The sequence below is a fragment of the Diaporthe batatas genome (genome assembly GCF_019321695.1).
Source record: "Diaporthe batatas strain CRI 302-4 chromosome Unknown Contig00008, whole genome shotgun sequence".
NCBI lineage: Eukaryota > Fungi > Ascomycota > Sordariomycetes > Diaporthales > Diaporthaceae > Diaporthe > Diaporthe batatas.
This window is the reverse complement of record NW_025408555.1, coordinates 845194-865371: the sequence shown is the minus strand read 5'-3', so window position 1 is coordinate 865371 and position 20178 is coordinate 845194. Positions and strand designations below refer to the sequence as shown.

General features: G+C 22.6%; 2 protein-coding genes across 2 annotated transcripts; one reads left to right on the top strand and one right to left on the bottom strand.

The window, feature by feature from the left end:
• Positions 1 to 1074: 1074 nt before the first annotated feature.
• KVR01_007174 (uncharacterized protein) lies at positions 1075 to 2088 on the bottom strand (the record flags this gene model as incomplete). Its single annotated transcript, XM_044789329.1, has 1 exon — positions 1075 to 2088. The coding sequence occupies one exon, from the start codon at positions 2086 to 2088 to the stop codon at positions 1075 to 1077; it is 1014 nt and encodes a 337-aa protein (XP_044643427.1).
• Positions 2089 to 17738: 15650 nt separating this feature from the next.
• On the top strand, positions 17739 to 19238 carry KVR01_007375 (uncharacterized protein). Its single transcript, XM_044786091.1, has 3 exons — positions 17739 to 18101; positions 18161 to 18713; positions 18768 to 19238. The coding sequence occupies exons 1-3, from the start codon at positions 17907 to 17909 to the stop codon at positions 19136 to 19138; spliced, it is 1119 nt and encodes a 372-aa protein (XP_044643628.1). The 5' UTR covers positions 17739 to 17906; the 3' UTR covers positions 19139 to 19238.
• The last annotated feature ends 940 nt before the right edge of the window (positions 19239 to 20178 follow it).

The window sequence follows — 20178 nt, the reverse complement described above, 5'->3', positions numbered from 1 at the left end:
TGTACCGACCCAACATTCAATGACCCTGCATGCCCATCATACTGCCAGGGAATTGGTGAGTCATTACAACCTTCGAACACCTCTGAGGGAGCATGACAACGACTAAACTCATCATCAAACTTGGAAGACTCCGATAATGCCGCACACCTGGTCTTCCAATGCTCTGACAATAAAAGCTGGTGCTGTGCTACCGGCAACCCTGACAACTTCGCACGCAACTTTAATTTCACCTGCTGCAGCAACGACGATCTGAGACTGGATCTTGGCGCGGCTGTAGTTTACACAACAGCAGGAATCAGTATCGCTATCAGTACTCTCGAGAGCTCCTCGTCAACTTCTACAAAAACCCAGACATCTGCAGCCCCGACCACCTCCGACATTCAGCAGACCTCTGCTTCAACAATCGACGCCGCCACTTTCGCATCACAATCGACCCCGGCCGCAGCTACCACGACCTCCACAGATACTCCCAAAGCTTCACACTCTTCCTCAACCGCTTTGGCTGCCGGTCTCGGAGTTGGAATACCGGTAGTCCTGATACTCATGGGACTCGTGGCTGTTTTCTTCTATCGATTGGGTCAGAGGCACAATCGCAATCGCGAGGAACACACGCAGGAGAAAGAGGTGCATCTGGAGCACCCTGGTCAAGAAGAGCTCTCGGATCAAACACAGAATACGGAAATACTTGTTGACGCGGGTTATTCTGATGGGTCACAGCAGCACAATGAGGCGCTTCTCAGAGGGTTGCAATTTGGCGATGCAGGTTCTGCGTCGGAGATGGCAAACCAGCGATCTCCTGTCGAGCTGGAGGGAAAGCGTTTATTATGAGTTGGTCTGCTGGAAAAGTATTGCTCTTCGCGCAAATTTTTACATACAGTAAAGCTGCTATATAGTCTCGAGGATTAGGTAGCCTTAGGTACTAACCATTATAATTAAGAGAACTACTACTACCCTAAAAACTTTCTATAATGGTGACCGGTGTGTTAAATCATTCCTAGCATTTATGCTTGTCAGTTTCTCCTAAAATGACTTTCACTGCTTAAAGTGCGACAAATTTCTAGAGTCACCAACGTATCATTTAGTATCCTCCTCAACTATAGGTCCGCCCGACTGGGCCTTCCAGACTTGAGGTAGAATGCCTTTGGCATACACTAGCGACATGCGGTGGACGCTCTTCGACGGATCAACCTCATCAACCATACCCTGGATGAAGTACCTATTGATAACACCGACACTTAGTGATACCATGACCGCCTGCTCTGTCTCTGTTTGCTTCAGGCCAGCGGGGGTATTGGCCCACAGCGATTCCCAGAATGTGTTTTCAAGACCTTGTCGAATAGTATTTGCCTCTCGGGGCCCGCCATCCAGAACCGTGTCGTAGAAAGACCATTTCCCATTTTCCATCATGCCAAAGAAGCATTCATACAAGCCCCATATACACATGCCAAACACTTCGATACCCGCCTCATCAAGGTCAATGACCCCCGTCAAATGTCCAGAATCGTCAACGAGGATATTGACTTGAGAAAAGTTGTGGTGCGTCAGTACTGCGGGTAACTTTTCCAGGAGATGGACACTTGGCTGCAGTATGTGTCCAGCTGGCGTCGGGATATGGTTCGGTTGAACGAAGAATGCTGCTTTCGCAACGAACGCTCCCAACTCTGCAACCGTCGTCCTTTCCCTCGCCAACGGAAACTGAGCCTCGGGGAACGGTTGAAGGACGTGAAACCTTCCAGGGATTACTCGGCTGGTGTAAACTGGCAGTGGAAACCCTTCGTGGAACTTGACCTCTGGGACGAGATCGCCGTAGATTTCATTTACCAAGCGGAGAGCATCGGTGCGAAACGCAGTCAGACGGAACTGAATCACAGTCTTCAGGCTTCTGCTGATGAGAGTAAAGCTATTCGAACCCTGGTTGTCGACAGGAATGATGTCGTCTGTTTGTAGGGTAGTCTTGGCAAAATTGATGCATGACTCCTCGGTGCAGAGAGCGGTAGGCGGATCCAGTGCATTGGGCACCTTCTCTGTGAAGAACTTGTCGATGATCTCTCTCTCTTGCTTTTTCCACTCTTCGTTCTTGTCAGCCATATTGGAAGCGGTGGCCGAGGCCGCCAGGCGTTGGATGCGAAGAGTTCCGTCGTGAGTAACCCCGCGCTTGCGGCCAGTCCATCAATGTGGCCTACAAGTTGTCCTCCACAAACAGTGTGGTGGAATGTCAGATTCAAGTTACATACGGATCTCGGAAAAGCCTAAAACCTGATGCAGAACGACGCCTCAGTCTCTCACTGGTGATGCGTAAGTACCCTAAAAATCGGACATCAGTTTCCGGCCCTGCACCCCACCACCTTTGGACCTCAGACGCGCCTCGCAGCACCACTACAAAATTAGTTTTAATAATTTATATTTACTTTATTTTATTTGTTTAGGAGCCACCAGTCGTCTTGGTCAATGCTAGCCCAGGTGTAAAGTTGCAAACGAAGTCGACACAGTGCACTGGTTGAGTTCATGCCGAAAGTAATTAATTCCAAGGGGTCGTGGCATTTCTTAAATCATTGATTGACCTCAATTTACTTTCACGCAATGCAGAACGTTGGATCTGGTACGCATTCAGGTCTTGCAAACTTGTACAGGAACCCTGCCGCCCTCATTATGAACCTCATTGCCAGCAGATGGGCCCTCCCCCGTCCTCCACGTGCATTTCTAAACCATCACCACCAGCGTCTGTCCGGGCTCGGATCCTCCGATGGGCTTGATTCTTGCCGCGAGAAATTGCTGTCGAACCTCTCTCCCCAGATGTCACAGAGAAGGGGCCAAGCTCCGAAACAGTCGACCAGTGACGCGCGTCCATTTCGTAATAAGTAGTTAGACTAGTCTGCGCACCACCCTACTAACACAAACAAAATTCCCACTAAAATATTATAAATAATTTATTTATTATAAAATAAATTAATAAACTTTATTTTTATTGTTTGTTTATTTAATTTAACTTATATTAAAATTAAGTATAATTTATTAATAATTAAAAGATTATTCTTAAAAAGTAATAAAAGAATAATATAATGAAGATTAGTTAGTTTAGAACTATAGTTACCTAAGAAAAGGAAAAGAAAAGTAAGAATTTGTCCTACGTTTAATCATAGCAGTTTTGCAAGCCAGTTGGGCTGACAAGGTAAACCCACCAGAAGGGCCCAGCTGGTCCAGCTTGCGATCAGCCCCAACGGTCCTAACAGGCGTGATGAACGGGCGTGATTTGGCGTTACCGACAATCGCGGAGCAGTCCTTCAGTTATAATGCATAGAGGTGAGCCAAGTTATAGCAGATTATCGTGCAAACCGCTATCAGATGCAGCTCAGCCTTCCGAATGCTTGCAATCTAGCCGGACCATAGTGCTTTGATTTAATGCTGCCAATTGGAGTACCTACTATAGCGCTCCCTAAGGGGTTTTTAAATACAATCTCTAAACTATCTTAGTTAGCAAATAGTTTCTAAAAACCCCTAAGAGCGCGGTATGGTAGTTAATTAACCCTAGATATCCCGATCCGCAAGGGGAGGTGTGTATCTTACCCTATACTTACGTATTAGAATACTAGAATTTGTGAGGAATCTAATATCTAAAGGTGTAGGTAGTTAGGTTGTTGATTAGAAGAATTAGTTATTAAAGGGTACTTATAAAAGTATAGTTTTAACTACTTATAGGGCTTATTTATATAATTAATTATAAATTTATATTATCTTTTTTTTTAAATAGATTATTTTTAGTTTATTTATATAAATTATATCCTTTAGTAATATTAATTAGAATATTCTTAAAATTTTATTTTTTTTTAGTCTATTAAATTTACTTTCTATTAATTAAGTTAGAATAATATAATAGTAATATACTCTAAGGTTTAAGTTTTAATTTAAATTAATTTAAAAGGTTATTAAAATAGAAGAAAAGAGGAGAGCTTTAAATTTAAATTAAAAGTTTAGTTTTATTATAATAAAAGTTTTAAGTTTAAGTTTTAATTTAAGTAATTTTTTTATTCCTTTAAATTACTTTTATTTTAATTTAAAGTTTAATTATTAAATTTAGTTAAATTATTTAAATTTAAAAGGTTTTATATAATTAATGAAATGTTAGTAGGTAGGTAGTAATAGTTAGTAAGATTTATTAGTTAAAATAGTTACTTAGTTAGCTTTTAATTATACTAATTTAATAATTTACCTTTTATTTTTTTAAGTATTATTTTATTAATATATTATAAACTTTTATAAAGTATTTATTATTAATATATATTAGGAAGAGGTTTATGTTATTATATTTATTTTAAAGGAGGATTTTATTAGAATTTTAAAAATATAAGTATTTTTAATATAATAAATAGTAATTACTTATAGGTTATTATAGAAGGGTTTATACTTATATATTTATTAATATATTTATAATATTTAATTATTTAGGTAAAGATATAAAGAAGAGTTTTATTTTTTAAAGAAAGGTATAAATTTAGTTTTTAATGTTTTAAGCTTAATTATATAATTCCTTATAATTAATATTTTATAATTAGCTATTAGTTATTTTATAAAAGTTTTTTCTTTTTACTTTATAGGTTCTTTTATATAAGTAATATATAGTTTATAAGTTAAAAAAGGTATTATTTTAAAGAGAAGGAAATAAGAATTATAGTTATATAGTGGGTTATAGTATTAGGTATAACGGTATAAATTAAGAAAAATTTAAAGGTTTATTAGGTTTAAATTTAATATAAGATTAATTCTTACTTCTTTTTAAAAAGAAATAAGTAGGCTTTACTTACTTTTTAATAAGCTTTAAGAAGGGGTATAATTAAATATTAAAGTACTTTTAGGGTACTTTTTTATAGCTTCTATTTAATTATTATAATTATATTTTTCCCTAAAAGATTATTTTTAGCTATTATTATTAATTAATATTAATTATCTTTATTTATACTTTTAAAAATCTTTTTATTAATTATTATTAATTAATTTTAATAATTTATTAGATTTTTAATAGTTTTACTATATTTTTATAAAGGTATAAATTAACTAGTTTTCTTTTAAATAACTATTTTTCTTTCTTTATTTTAGCTTTTTCTTTTTTATTTAATAATTAATTTTATTAAATCCTTAATTAACTCCTTTTTTAATTATTTAATATCCTTTATTATTATTTTATAATTATTATAAATATTATTAATATATTTAAATAATTAAAGTTAAATAGTTTTTAAAAGCTTTTTTAATAGTCTTTTATTAATTAAAAGTTTTAATTAATAATTTTATTTTTAATTAATAAGTTTTATTACTATATAACTTTCTTCCTTTTTAATAATAATTATAATATTTATAAGTAGTCTTTTTTAATAATTTTATATACTATTTTTATTAGTTTTATTTAATAATAAAATAAATTTTTTATAAATATTTTATTAAATTAAGTTTAACTTTTAAAGGCTTTAATAATAATTATATTAACTTTATTATTTTTAATATTAATAACTTTTTTTAAAGTTATTATAATAGAAATATTAGTAATAATAAGATTTTAAAAGCTCTCTATTAAAGTAATAGGTAAAAACTTATAGTTATTTTATATAGCTTTTAAACTTATTAAAAAATAGTTATAAAAGTTACTACTTTATTAAAAAATTTAAATAAAAAAAGTTTACTAAAAATTTCTTAAACTTTTAAAAATTCCCTTATTCTTTATAAAGTTTATTTAGCTTTTAACTATTTTTTAAGGCTAAAAATATATTATATTCCTCTTTTATAAGGATATAAAAGGGCTTTTATAAATATTAATTTACTTAATTACTTTTATTTAAATTATAAAAAATATAAAAGTATAAAGTTAAGTAATTAAATTTTAAATATTCTATAATATATATATATATACCTTTTAAAATAAGTTAAAAATATTTAACCTTTTTATAAAAGATATCTTTTATATTATTATTAATTTAAAAGTTTTTATTATAATTAATATATTATAAAATATTACTTACTTTATATTATAATAAATTTACTCTATATTTTATATTAAATTATAAAGTAGTTAATTTTTTAAAAGTTTTTAATTATTAATTTAATTTTTAATATTTATTTTATAAAGGCCTTTTAAAGGAAATTATAAATAATATAAAATCTTTACTTTTATTAATTTAAATAAATAAGTTTATAATTTTTAAATTTAATTAGTTAATATTTTAATAAATATATCTACTAATAGTTTTAATAGTAACTTAATATTTTAAAAAAGGTAGAAAACTTTAAATTTAAAAGTAGTTTAAAAGAGAATAAAGAAAAGTAATAAATTTTAATATTAAATATAAATTATTTAATATTTATTTAAAGAAATAATATTAACTTATTTTAAAATAAGGAAATTATAAGGGTTAATATTTTTAAATATAAGTTATAGCTATTTTATATCCTTTAATTAATAAAGTTTAGTTTAAAAATAATTTAAATAGTATTTATAAAAGATTTTTAAAAATTTTATAAATAGTTATTATAATATAATATACCTAATTTTTATAAATAATAGATTTTTAATTTAATATACTTTAATTTAAAGGTTTCTTTAAAAGATTATAAATATAATAAATAAAACCTTTAAATTATAACTTTAAGAATATCTTCTATTATTTTAAGAGATAACTTATAGAATAAAATAGCCTTTTTAAAAGTTAATTAAATATATTATAGATTAGTAAATAAAATTATAAATATAAAATTTTAAAGTTTTTAAAGTAAAAGATAATATTCCTTTATATTACTTTTTAAAGTAAATTCTAACCTATTATAAGTTTAAATAGTTTAAAAATAGTTTATTTTTAATATATTTAATACTAATTTTTATAATAGCCCTTTAATTCTAATATTATAATTAGTTAACTTTTCTTAATTATTAACTAATAGTACTTATTTCTTTAATATTTATCCTTTAAGTACTTTATTAAGTTTTTATAACTTATTTATTTAATCTTTATCCCTTTATTAATTCTTTATTAGACTTATATTTTACTTTTATTAATTTATTATAGGACCTTTATAGATTATTTATTAATTATTTACTTTATTATTATTTATATTATTAGTTTATTTATTAATATATATCTTCTTATTATTTAACTATTATTTATTTATCTTTTACTTATTATAGCTTAAGTAGCCCTTTTTAACCTTTTATTTATTTATTTTTAAGTTTTCTTTTAAAGATATTAAAGTTTTCTCCTTATAATATTTCTAAATAGTTTTATTTATAAATATCTTATTCTTTAATACCTAAAAGTTATACTTACTTAATTAACTCTTCTATTTAATTAAGTAATAGAGAGTATTTTTAATTTCTTAATAGTTTTAGATTTTCTTTAACTTTTATTTAATTTATTTATTTTTAAATTAAATAGATTTATAATATCTCTTAATAAATCTTTAAATAACCTTACTATTTATAGTTTTAACTAATTTATATAGAAAATATTATATATTTAGAAGTATTTTTAAAAGGATTAAATTATAAGTCTATTTATTAGTTTAAATTAGAATCTTAAATAAATTAGTTTTTATAAAGCTAACTTTTAGTTTTTAAGTAAAAATATTTAGTTATTAAGAATATTTATTTATTAATTTTAAATTATTTAAATTAATAATATATATTATAATTTTAAATTTAAATTTTAATTATATATTTTTAATTTTCTTTATATTTTATTTATATTCATTAAAGCTTTTTAACTATTTTTAGTTATTAATACCTTTTTTATAGTATACTATCTTTAATAAACTATTAATTATATAAAATTATAAAAGATAGTTTATATTTTAATAAAGTTTTAAATAAATTTATTTTAATTATTATATTTAATATTAAATTATATATAAAGAATATAATATATAATAATTTTAATTAATTTTAAATATTTTTAATTATAAATAATCTAAAATATTATTTTAAAATTTAATTTATTTTTAATTTATTTATTACCTTATAAATAATAAATAATAATATAATAGTTTTTATATTATTTAATCTATATAGTATTTTTAAAAACTATTAATAAAGATTATACTTTTATTAATAATAATTCTTTATAAAATCCTTACTTATATTTAATTTTTAATAAAAAATTTTATTAAGTTTTATAATATTTATTATAATATAAATTAAAAAAAAACTTATTTTAATAAAATAATTTATAATTATTAAAATTAAATTTATTTTCTTTTATTTATAATAATAATTAAAAGTTTAATTATAAAGTTTATATTAAGTTTTATATAAGTTTTAATAAAATTAATAGTAAAGTAAGCTCTTTATATAAATAATAATATAAAATAAATATATATTAATATATTATATAGGAGTATATATATTTTATTATAAAGGCTTTTAACTCTAATTATTAAAAATATTTTTAAAAAAGTTTATATTTTAATTTACCTTTAATATTTATTTAATAAATTATTATAATAGGTTTATAAAATCTTTTATTTTAAAGCTTTTATTTTAATATATATATATATTTTTCTAATAAAGAAGTTTATTTTAGATTTTATAATTAAAGTTATTTAAAATAGTATTATTTAAAATTATATTTTTAATTATAGTTTAAATTATAAAGTCTTCTTTCTAAACTTTATAAATTAAGTCTATTAATAAAGTAAAGCTTTAAATATATTATATTAATATTAAATATATATACTTAAATTTAAACTTTTATTATAAATTACTTTTATAAGGAGTTATAAATTTAAATTAATATTTTATTAAGAAGGAATTATCTTTTAAAACCTTATATATTATAATATTTTTAATTATAGTTTAAATTTTAATTTATTATTAATTTTTAAATAAAATTATAAGTTTTTTAATAATTATAACTATCTTTAATTTTAAAGTTAGAATTTAACTTATATTTAAAGGTTTTCCTTTAATATATAATTAAATCTTTTAAGAATTTATTAATTAAATTTATTTTATTAGAATAATATTTAATAATAAAATTAAATTTAATTAAATATATTAATTATTAAATTTATTTTAAATTAATTTTTTATTTTATAAAGTTATAAAGATTATTATAATTTAAAAGAATAGTAATAAGTTTTAAGCTTTTTAAAGTATTATTATTAATACTTAAAGTTATTAATAATAGTATTTAATTCCTTATTATAAGTTATTTAGTTAAGTTTTATATTAAAAACTTTTTAATTAAAAATAATAAAATATTATTAAAATATATTTTTAATAATATATTTTTAAGAGATTATTAAGATAGTTATTCTATTAAAGGTATTATATTTAATTTAAACTTAAAGTATTAGATTATAGTATTAAAATAAAAGTATTTATTAAAACTTAATTTTAAATTTCTTGAAGGTTTTTAAGTTTTTAAGTTTTTAAGTATAAATAAGTTAATTTTATTAAACTTTTAATTTTATTTTATACTAAATAGTTACTTATTAAAGGATTAAATAATTCTAAAATATTTTTCATAAACCTTTAATAGAAATTATAAAAATTTAAGAAAACTTAGATATTATAATAAATAGTAAGGATAGGCTATTTCTAAATAGTTTTAATTTAATTAGGATTTATTTAAATTCCTTTCTTTTAATTAAGAATTTTAGGAATTTAATCTTTTAAAAAAATTATACTTTTAAAATTCCTATAAAGTTTAACTAATAATAATTAATTTATAATTATTTAAATATATTTTTATACTCTTTTTATTCTTTAAGAAAATTAAAATATTATTTAAATAGATAATTATATAAATATTAATATAATTATTTAAAATCTTTATAATAAATAATTAAAATATAATAGAAGTATTAATTAATTTAAATAATATTATTTTAAATTTATAGTAATTATAATATATATAGAATACTATTTTTATTTATTTTTTCTTAAATATAAATCTAATAGTAAGTATTTATTAAATTAATTTTTAAAAATACTTTATATTTAATAGTTAGTTTAAAATCTTAGAAATAAATAGTAAAAGTAATAATTCTTAATTATTATTTTATTAAAAGTTTAATAGTTAATATAAAGTTAAAAAGTATTATTCTTTTAAAATAAATAAGATTAAGGTTTTATTAAACTTTTATTAAAGGTAATTTATTTAGTTTTAAACTTTTTTAATTATTCCTTTAAAATTTTTAACTTTTTAATAATAATAAATAAAAAATAAAAAATAATAATATCTCTTTTAATTTTAATTATATAGTTTACCTTTCTTTAAAAGGAGAGCTCTTTTACTTTAATTTTTATAAAAAATTCTTTTAAACCCCTTAATTATAAGTATAATTAAGAGATTAAGGTAATTTTTCTCCTTTATTTATTCCTTTTAGCTTCTATTACTCCTTTTATTATTTAAATTAAAAGAGTTATTAATTAAAAGATAGTATAATAATAAATATTTTATCTTTAATTTTTATAAAGGATTTTATAATTTATTAAATAATATATAAATTATTTTATTAAAGCTATTAATTTTTAAATAATTTTTAATTTTATTTAAAAATATTATAAACTTAAAGTTTTAATAATAAAATAAATTTAAAATACTTTTAATTAATAGTAAGAATATTTTAAGTTTTTTTAATTTTTAAAATAGTTTTTAATTAAAAGGAATTTAAAAGATTTTATAAATAAATACTAAAATATAATTAATCCCTTAATAGATATTAAGAATTTTTAATTCCTTTAAACTAAATTTTCTTATAAAAAAATATTAATTAAATTTATTTAAATTTAAATATTAAAGTTAATTTTAATATACTTTTAACCTTATATTATAATTACTTTTTAGGATTATAAAGGTATTATAGACTTTTATTATTTTTTTTTTTTTTTAATTTTAATTATTAGTTTAATTTTTTATTTTAGATATTATTTTAATAGGTAGTTAAAATAATCTTTAACTTTTATTTTAGCTTTATCCTAATAGCCCTTTAATTAATAGTTATTATAGCTTTAAATTTAATTTATAGATATTATAATTTTTATTAATATTAAATAGTTTAAAATATAATAATAAATATTATTATAATAATAATAAATAGTTAACTTTTTATTATTATTAAAAGATTAAGTTTTAAAGTAGTTTTAAAATTATTTTTTTAAATATTTTAATTAGGTTAGGTATATAAGCCTTTATCTTAGGATTTTTAGCCCTAACCTTTTATATATAATAAACCTTAAGTTTTTTTAAAAGCTATAATATTATTTTAAAGGGCTTTTTTTTATTCTTTTTTATTAGAGGTTTTATTACCTTTTTTATATTTTATTTTTAGTTTTTTATACTTTTTTTTTTAATTTATTTAAATATATTAACTTAAATTATTTAAGTAATTTTAACTATTTTATTCTTAATATTTAGTAAATTTAAAGTATATTTAGTTTAAATTTTTAAGGAGATTTAATTTTATAATTTAGAGAGAAAGAATTTAATTTTAAAATTATTACTTTTAACCTTTTATTTTAACTTTAAGGTTTTAAAATATTAATAAAAGGATTAAAGGTTTTAATTTTCTTATTAATAGGTAGAATTAATTAAGTTTTAAATAATTTTAGAAATATTTTAAAGGTTTTCTTAAAGTTATTATTAAGGTTTTAAACTTATTTTATTTATAATAATTAAATATAAACTTATTTTTTTTTTTAAATTTTATATAAATATTTTAATAATTTTAATATTTTTATTAATATAATTAAATATATAGATTATTTTATTTTATTATTATAAAAGGATTATAATTAAAAATATAAACTTTTAAGGTTTATTATTTAATTATTATATTATTATAAAGTATAAACTATAAATAGTAGGGTAATATTAACTAGTTTTAAATTCTTTAACTTAATTTTTAAGGTAATTTTAATTACTTTAAGAATATTTATTTTTATTAAAGGATTTAGTTTTATTTCTATTTTTAAGTAAGGGTATTACTTATTAAAAAGGTATTTAAACTCTCCTTACTATTATTTAGATTTATTTAAAACCTCTTTTTTTAATTATTTATTTTTAATAATATTATAAGTAATATAAGAAAAAGAATTAAAATTATAATAGGTTATAGTATTAAGTATAATAATATAGATTAAAAGAGGTTTAAAGGTCTATTAGATTTAAGTTTAATATAAGATTAATTTTTACTTTTTTTTAAAAAGAGATAAATAGGTTTTACTTACCTTTTAATAAGTCTTAGAAAGGGGTATAGTTAGGTACTAAGGCGCTTTTAGGGTGCTTCCCTATAGCTTCCACCTAGCCGTTATAAGTTATAGGATTTTAATATATAATTATATAATATAACTACTTATTAAATTAAGACCTAGATATTATAATTAAGGTTAGCTAGTTATTTATAAAGAATTACTTTTTTTAGGTTATTATTTACCTTTTTAACTTTATTATTTTTTCTTAATTTATTAAATATAATTAAATGTAAGTAGGAATTATAGTAATAGTACTAATTTATAATAGCTTTACCTATAAAGTAATTTATATTATTTAAAATCTATTTTTAGAGTTTTAAAATATTAATAATCCTTTTATTAATATAAGTATAGCCTTATAAATTATATTAAGTATAATTTTAGTTTTAATTTAATTAGTAATATATTTAATTACTATAAAGATAGGAATTTTATTTATAAATATAAAGTTAATTACTTAATAAGTTAAAGGTGTTAGTAGTATAATTAGGTTAAAGTTAAAAGTATTAGATAAAAGATTTTATTAATTAATATTCCTTATATTTTATAATTACTTATTATATAATAAAAGTAATTTTTAAATATTAATACTTTTAAATACTTTATAAAAGTATTTTTAATTATAATATAATTATAATTAAAATAAAGTTTTTAATAACTATTAATAAATTATTAAATTTAGAGATTAGAAGAAAGAAAGTTATTAAAGAGGTAATTTCTATTTTATAAAAAGAGTTATTAAATAAGTATTAATATTTTTAAATTTTATATAAGTAGTCACTAAGTACTATAAAGTACTTTTATATTTATTTAAATTTAATAACTTTAGATAAGTTAACTCCTTTATATAGGTATTTATAAACTATTTAAAAATCTATTTTATTTAATTAATAAAGTTTATAAATCTATTTTAATAAATCCTTCCCTTTTTTACTTTAAAATAAAAATAATATTTTAAAGATTATATTTTTAAATAAATAAAATAAATAGTTTATACGAATATTAGTTTTTTAGTATAGTATATAATATAAATTTTATAATACTTTATAATATTTAAAAATATATAATTTAAAAAAGTTAATTAGCTTTAATATTAATAGTTTTTAGGATTTATAGTTTATTAAAATTATAATTTTAATATTTTAAATTTAATAAAACTAATATTATAAAGTTAATAGAATTTTAAATAGTTTTCTTTTAAATAAAATATTATATCTAAATATTTATAAACTTTTTTAAAAGTATAAAACTAAATAAAGAATAAATTCTTAATTATATAAGTAAGGTTATAAAAGAGTAATATTAATATAATATTTACTTATATTAAACTTAATTATAAAGAATAACTATTAATTAAAAGTTTTTATAACTAAAAGCTTAATAATAATATCTTTAATTTTATATTATTATTTTTATACTTTTTAAAAGTATAATAATTTAACCTTAGAGTTATTAATATAATTTATAAAAGTATTAACTTACTTAAAATAATTATTTACTAAATTATAAAGGTATTTAATAATATTAATAAAGTTATAAACTTTAATTATAATTATTAATATAAAATAGTTATAAATAGTAATAACTTTTACTAAATTAGTAATAATACTATTTTTAAAATAAAAAAGTTAAAAACTCTTTACTTAATAAATAAATTAGTTTTAAATATATTTAAAATAAAGTTATAAACTATTAATTAAATAAATATAATTAATATATATTTATAAAGTTATTTTATAATATTTACTTAAATAATAATATTATTTGTTAAGCTATATATAAACTTATAAAGTTTATAAAGGACTTTTAATAAACTTTTAAAATATAGTTAAAATATTATAAAGATTAAATAATATTACTAATTACTTATATAAACTAAATAATATAATAAAAGTAATCTTTTTATTATTTTAAAGTTTAGCTAAATATATTAAAAGCTATTTTTAAGTTTATAAAGGTATATTATTTATAGTTTATTACTTATTAGATTTAATTTATAATATTAAATATAGAATATATATATTTCTTAATATAATTATTTAATTAATAATAATTATAATAGAAATATTAAATAATTTATTTAAGTTAGGTTTCTTTTATATATAGCTATAAGCTTTTAAGTATAAAGTAAAAGAATAAAGATTAGGAATTCTTACTTTTATAAATAAATATACCTTTATAGGTTTTAATAAAATTATATATAACTTATTTTTATAAAGAATTAAATTATTTAAAAAAAAGTAAAAGAGTTTATAATTACTTATATTAATATAATAAATAGTTTTTAATAAAATATTTATATAATATTACTTTTATTAAATAAATTAAAAACTTTAGGTATACTTTTAATATAGATAGTAACTTAAAAGTTATTTATAAAAATATTTAAATATTACTTTAAGGGTAAAAGAAGGGTCTTAATATTTAAAATGTAGTTTTATAATTAAAAGCTTTAACTTATATATTTTAAAAATATTAATTTAAATTAATTAAAAAATAAATAAATAAAAGGTTTTATTTTATATATAATATATTATTTATTAATAAAAATTATTCTTTTAAAAATAAGTTTACTTAAAATATATTATTAAAGATTACTTTATAAAAATTATAAAATCTTTTAAAAGTTTATTAATTATAATAAATTTTATAATAATAAAAATATTTTTATAATTAAAAGGTTAATACTATTAATATTATTTATTTATATAGGGTTTATAAAAGGGTATAACTTAAATTATATTATTAAAGATTTAAAGTAATAATAAGTTTAAGAGCTATAATTAAAAAAGTATAAAAGTTATAGCTATTAATAAGTTAAGTATAAAAAAGTTATAAAATACTTTTATACTTTTATAAGGTAGTTTATTATAAAAAAATAAGGAATTACTAACACTTATTTTTATATAAAAGGTACTTTAATAGCCTTAATTCTTTAAATAAATATTATTAAAGATTCCTTTTAAAAGATTTTTAACTTTATTATTATTTTTATATAGGAAATAAAGTTATAATATTCCTCTTTTTATTTAGGGTTATCTTTAATAAAATAAACTTAAATATATTTTTAAAAATTTACTTTAAGGTAACTTTAACTAATTATTTTATTATATTAGTTTATAATTATATTATATAATTAATTAGATAAATTAAATTATTTATTATTATAAAGAACTCCTTTAAAAGTAATATTTTAATTAATTAATAAATTATAGATATTTTTAGGAAAGTAGGTTTAACTTTATAATTTTTACCTAATAATTTTATTTATTATAATTAAAATAAGTATTATTTTTTTAAATTATAATAATATAAAGTTTAATATCTATTATTAATATATTATAAGTTAGGTTTTTAAAGGTAAAGTAAATAGTTTATTTATTAGTTTATAAGTTAAAGATTATTAATTATATTAAAGTAATATTAATTAATTTAAGTTATATAATTTTTAATTTCTTAATAGTACTTTAGTTAACTTTTATATAATAAAAGGGTTATTATATTATAAAGTTAAATTATTATTTTAAAAGTTATAAAGATTTTTATTTAATTATTTTATTAATATAAACTTTAATATATTTAATAAGTTCTTTTATAATTATTATAGTTATTAAGTAAGGTAATTTATTAATAATTTTAATATAAATATTTAATTAATTAATAGAAAGTTTTTAAATAGAATAATATAAATTATTATAAATTATTATTATAAAAGTAAAAGTTTAAAAAGTATTTTAAAGATATTAAATAAAATTAATATATAATTTATTTTTATAGAGTAGGAGGGTTAAAAAAATATAATTTAAAAGTAAAAGTATTATATTAACTTAAAATTTATATAATTATTTTTATAAAAATAAATTAATTTAGTTTATTAGTAAATATTTATTTAATAAGATTATTAAAATTATTTAATAGTTTTATAAGGACTTTATTTAATTATAATTTATAAAGGATTATAAAAGTATAAAGTTAAACTTATATTTTTTAAATTTATTAAAGATAGAAGTATTTATAATATTAAGTTAAAGGTTTTTAAAAGGAAACTTTTTTATATTAAAAGACTTTAAGAAAGTTAAATTTATTAAGTAGGATTATTATAGGAAAGACTTTTTATAAATGGACCTTTATTAATATAATAGATCCTTATAAAGAGTTATATAATTAATATTAAAGGTTAATTATACTATTCTTATATTAACTTTAAGGGTTTAAAGTTATTAAAATCTACTATTAAAAGGTATAAATTAATTAGAATAATAATTTTATTTATTTTATTTAATATAATAAAGGATTATATTTTATTAAGGTATATAATAATTAAGTTAAGTTTTTAATTAATATAATTATTTTAAATAGTATAAACTATTTTAATAGCCTTAAGTTTAATATTATATTTTTATTTAATCTTTTAAGTTATTAGTTATAATTTTTATTAAGTTATAAGAGATAAGTATTTAGAGTATTAAAGGAGTTTATAAGCAATATATTAGTTAGTAAGCTTTTTAGAGTACTTTTTAATTATAAATTTATTAATATAATACTTATAATTAATAGATATTCTTTAAGGAGAGAGTTTTTTATAAATTAGCTTTACTAAATATTATAAGGTATTAAATAGGAAAAATTAACTAAAAGTAGAAATTAATATAAAATAGTAGAATTAATATTTATTAATATATTTTTAATTTAATTATAGGTTAATTATATTAATAATAATAATATAAAAGAAAAGTATAATACTTATTATTAAGATTTTTAATTAGTTTAAGGATTATTTATTTATAAGTAATAATTATTAATAAATAAATATTATTACTATTTAATTTAATAAATAGAGTTTTTTTATAATTATTATTATTATTAAAGGTAATTTAGCTTTATATAGTTAAAGTATAAGTATTTATTTTAAGTTAGATAGTAATTAAGTTAATAATTACTTAAAAGTATATTTAATAGTGCTAGGGTTAATTATAATTATTTTTATTAAGTATAAAAGTAAAATAAGGTTTTTTTAATAAAAATAATTATTTTTATATATTTTACTCTATATTTATATATTAAAATATTAGAATTTATAAGGAATTTAATATTTAAAGGTATAGGTAGTTAGGTTGTTAATTAGAAGAATTAGCTATTAAAGGGTACCTATAGAAGCGTGGTTTTGGCTGCCTGTAGGGCTTGCTTACGTAACTAACTACGGATCTATAGAGGCATCTGCCAACCCGAACCAGGAACGAAAAGAAAAGCCCGGGAGGTTCCATGGTGCATGAGAATACAGAAGCTTCGCAATTGGCTGGGCCACTAATGCCAGTGATCTGTGCCTGGAGAAGACCCTATAAACGGCATTGGGCGGGCGGTGCACAGGGACAGGGCCTTCCTTGGGTTACAGCAATCGCCACGTGTGGAAACAGCCCCGCCCTCGAGCCGCGAATAGGGTCGCAACGAATTCGTCAGCTATCAGAGAACAAAAGTATGACATATTGAGAAGAAAAGACATACTTCACGCAGTGACCAGAAAGGGGGGCCATTGATCTGTGGCAGGAACATTTATGACCAACTTGAAGCAGTCTTTTCTGATCGACCGGCTTTTTGTGCACAGGTGTATCCGATCTTTCTTTACATTGTATTATTGACCACACTCTTTTGTCGAAGCCTCTATCCCGTCATCATGCGTAGTGCTTCCGCAGTCACTTTCGCAGCATTTGCTGCGCGTGCTCTCGCTGCTTCCCACACCCTTTTTGCTGGTTTCTTTACTGGCACCAATCTGGTGCGACTCGAGTTTGACGACTCTACCAACGCGTTGACCCTCGTCGAGAATATCACGGCTCCGGGCACAAGCAGCCAGAAATGGATCGCCCTCGACGTATGATCAGCCATCCGCTCTCCTAGACACAGAACCCTCTTGCTAATGTTCGCATTTAGTCACGGAAGAAGAACCTCTATGTGGCCACCACTGGCTACTTACAGAGTTACACAATCGAAGATGATCTAAGTCTCACTTACACGAGCAATGTCTCCCTGTCCTCCAACTGTACCAATGCCAACTACATATCGGTGTCCAGCGTGTCCCCGTATACCGTCTTTGGTGTCCCGTTCAGTACGGGGTGTTCCAGTCTGGCCATTTCTGTTGACGACTCCGGCGCCCTGAAAAGCCTGATGGCCACCGTAGATTACGATCCTGGCTCCGGCGCCCACGGTAGTGACATCAGCCCGGATGGCGACTTCTTCTATTCTGCTGATTACACGGGCAGCGGCGTGTGGACTCACGCCGTTGATGAGACGGCCGGTACGGTCGAAGAGATCCAGCATCTGTACACTGAGGACGGCAGTGAACCCAGGCATATGACTATCCACCCTAATGGGAAATGGGTTTATGTTGTGTATGAGGGACCTAGCTCGATTGCTGTGTACAGCCGGGACAACAGCACTGGGATGTTGTCCTTCACCAACACCACTTATTCACTGCTGCCTGATGGTAAGATATTCTTCAGCGTTGACCGAGTGTTTGTTTCACTAACCAAGTGGACAGGATTTACCAACGCCTCTTCCTACTGGGCCGATGAGGTACTTGTCTCGACCAAGGACTCCACCTCGCCCAAGTACCTCTACGCCGCCACCCGGTCGCGAACGAAAGACATCCCCGGCTACGTCTCCGCCTTCTCGCTGGATGCCGACACGGGCGCCATCACGGAGCAGCTCTTCCTCCTGCCAACAACCAACAGTGGCGGCCCCTCGAACTCTGTCGGGCCCGCAGGGTTCAGCGAGGAGTACTTTGTAATCCCCGACGCAGCGGCCAACTTCCTCGAGGTCTGGAAGATGGCGGATGATGCGTCCAGCGCGGCTGCGGTTGCCCACTTGGATTTACAGAGCGGTCCTGCCAATGCTGTTTGGTACAGCTAAACGGCCATGCTGACAAGGGCTTCCGAAACGCAGGCACGGGTCCACACGTGTCAACTGAGGCCGTGATGAAAATAGTGCAATACACTCGTGATTTCTGTCACATAAGCTTCTTGGTATCCACAGTTGAGCTAGTCTTGACCCTTTCATGGTTGGTGTCGTAATTGATCTATGGTGAGATATGTTGCTGTAATCATTTTATGGCACATCGGAATCACGCATAGCCCTGGCCCGACTCCAGGGCTGGCACAGTCAGTTGTTAGAAACAGGTAAGATCGAGGCTTGCAGGCCAGTGTGGCGGATACGGGAGTAGGTACCTAGGTAGTACTCCAAAGTGATGATTTGATTGCCTTTGATCAATTGATAGGAAGTTGACAGATACTGCGATGGACATAGCATGGAAATGCTAATAAGTGGTTTCGTTTTTAATCCCCATACATATAAAATGTATGTAACGCCTTGATACAGTGGTGAACGCTCAACACCCAGTGCCTTTTGTTTAAAAAAAAAGATACAGTACCAATAACAGTGGAAAAAGAATACAGTGCGTGGGCACGTGGCTCAGCCTCGTGCCGCACAGACAAGGCTGGAAGGCATCACTCCCGACGGGGCCGCTCAGCTAATAGCCGACAAAGCAGTCATACGACGAGACTAGAAGAAATGCTAATAAGTATCTTTTCTTACCATACATTGGTCATCAGCGTTCCCTGGCAGGGTTGCCGTTCACTACACTTAGTGTAGTAAGTTAACTAATAGCCCTATACACACCCCTACTTATATATAAGCAGATTTTAAACACCTATTTAAGTACTATCTAACTTTAACCTTAAATTACTTAATAATTAAAGAAATTATTTAAAATTTAATAATAATATAATACTTTTTAGTCCTTAAACTTTAATATATAAACTTTATTTATCTTTATTTTTATTATTAAACCTATTTTTATTAATTATTAATAAATTTATTATTATATTTTATTTTATTACTATTCTCTCTTTTTAATTATTATAATATTAATAAATATTTTATTTAAATTTGGA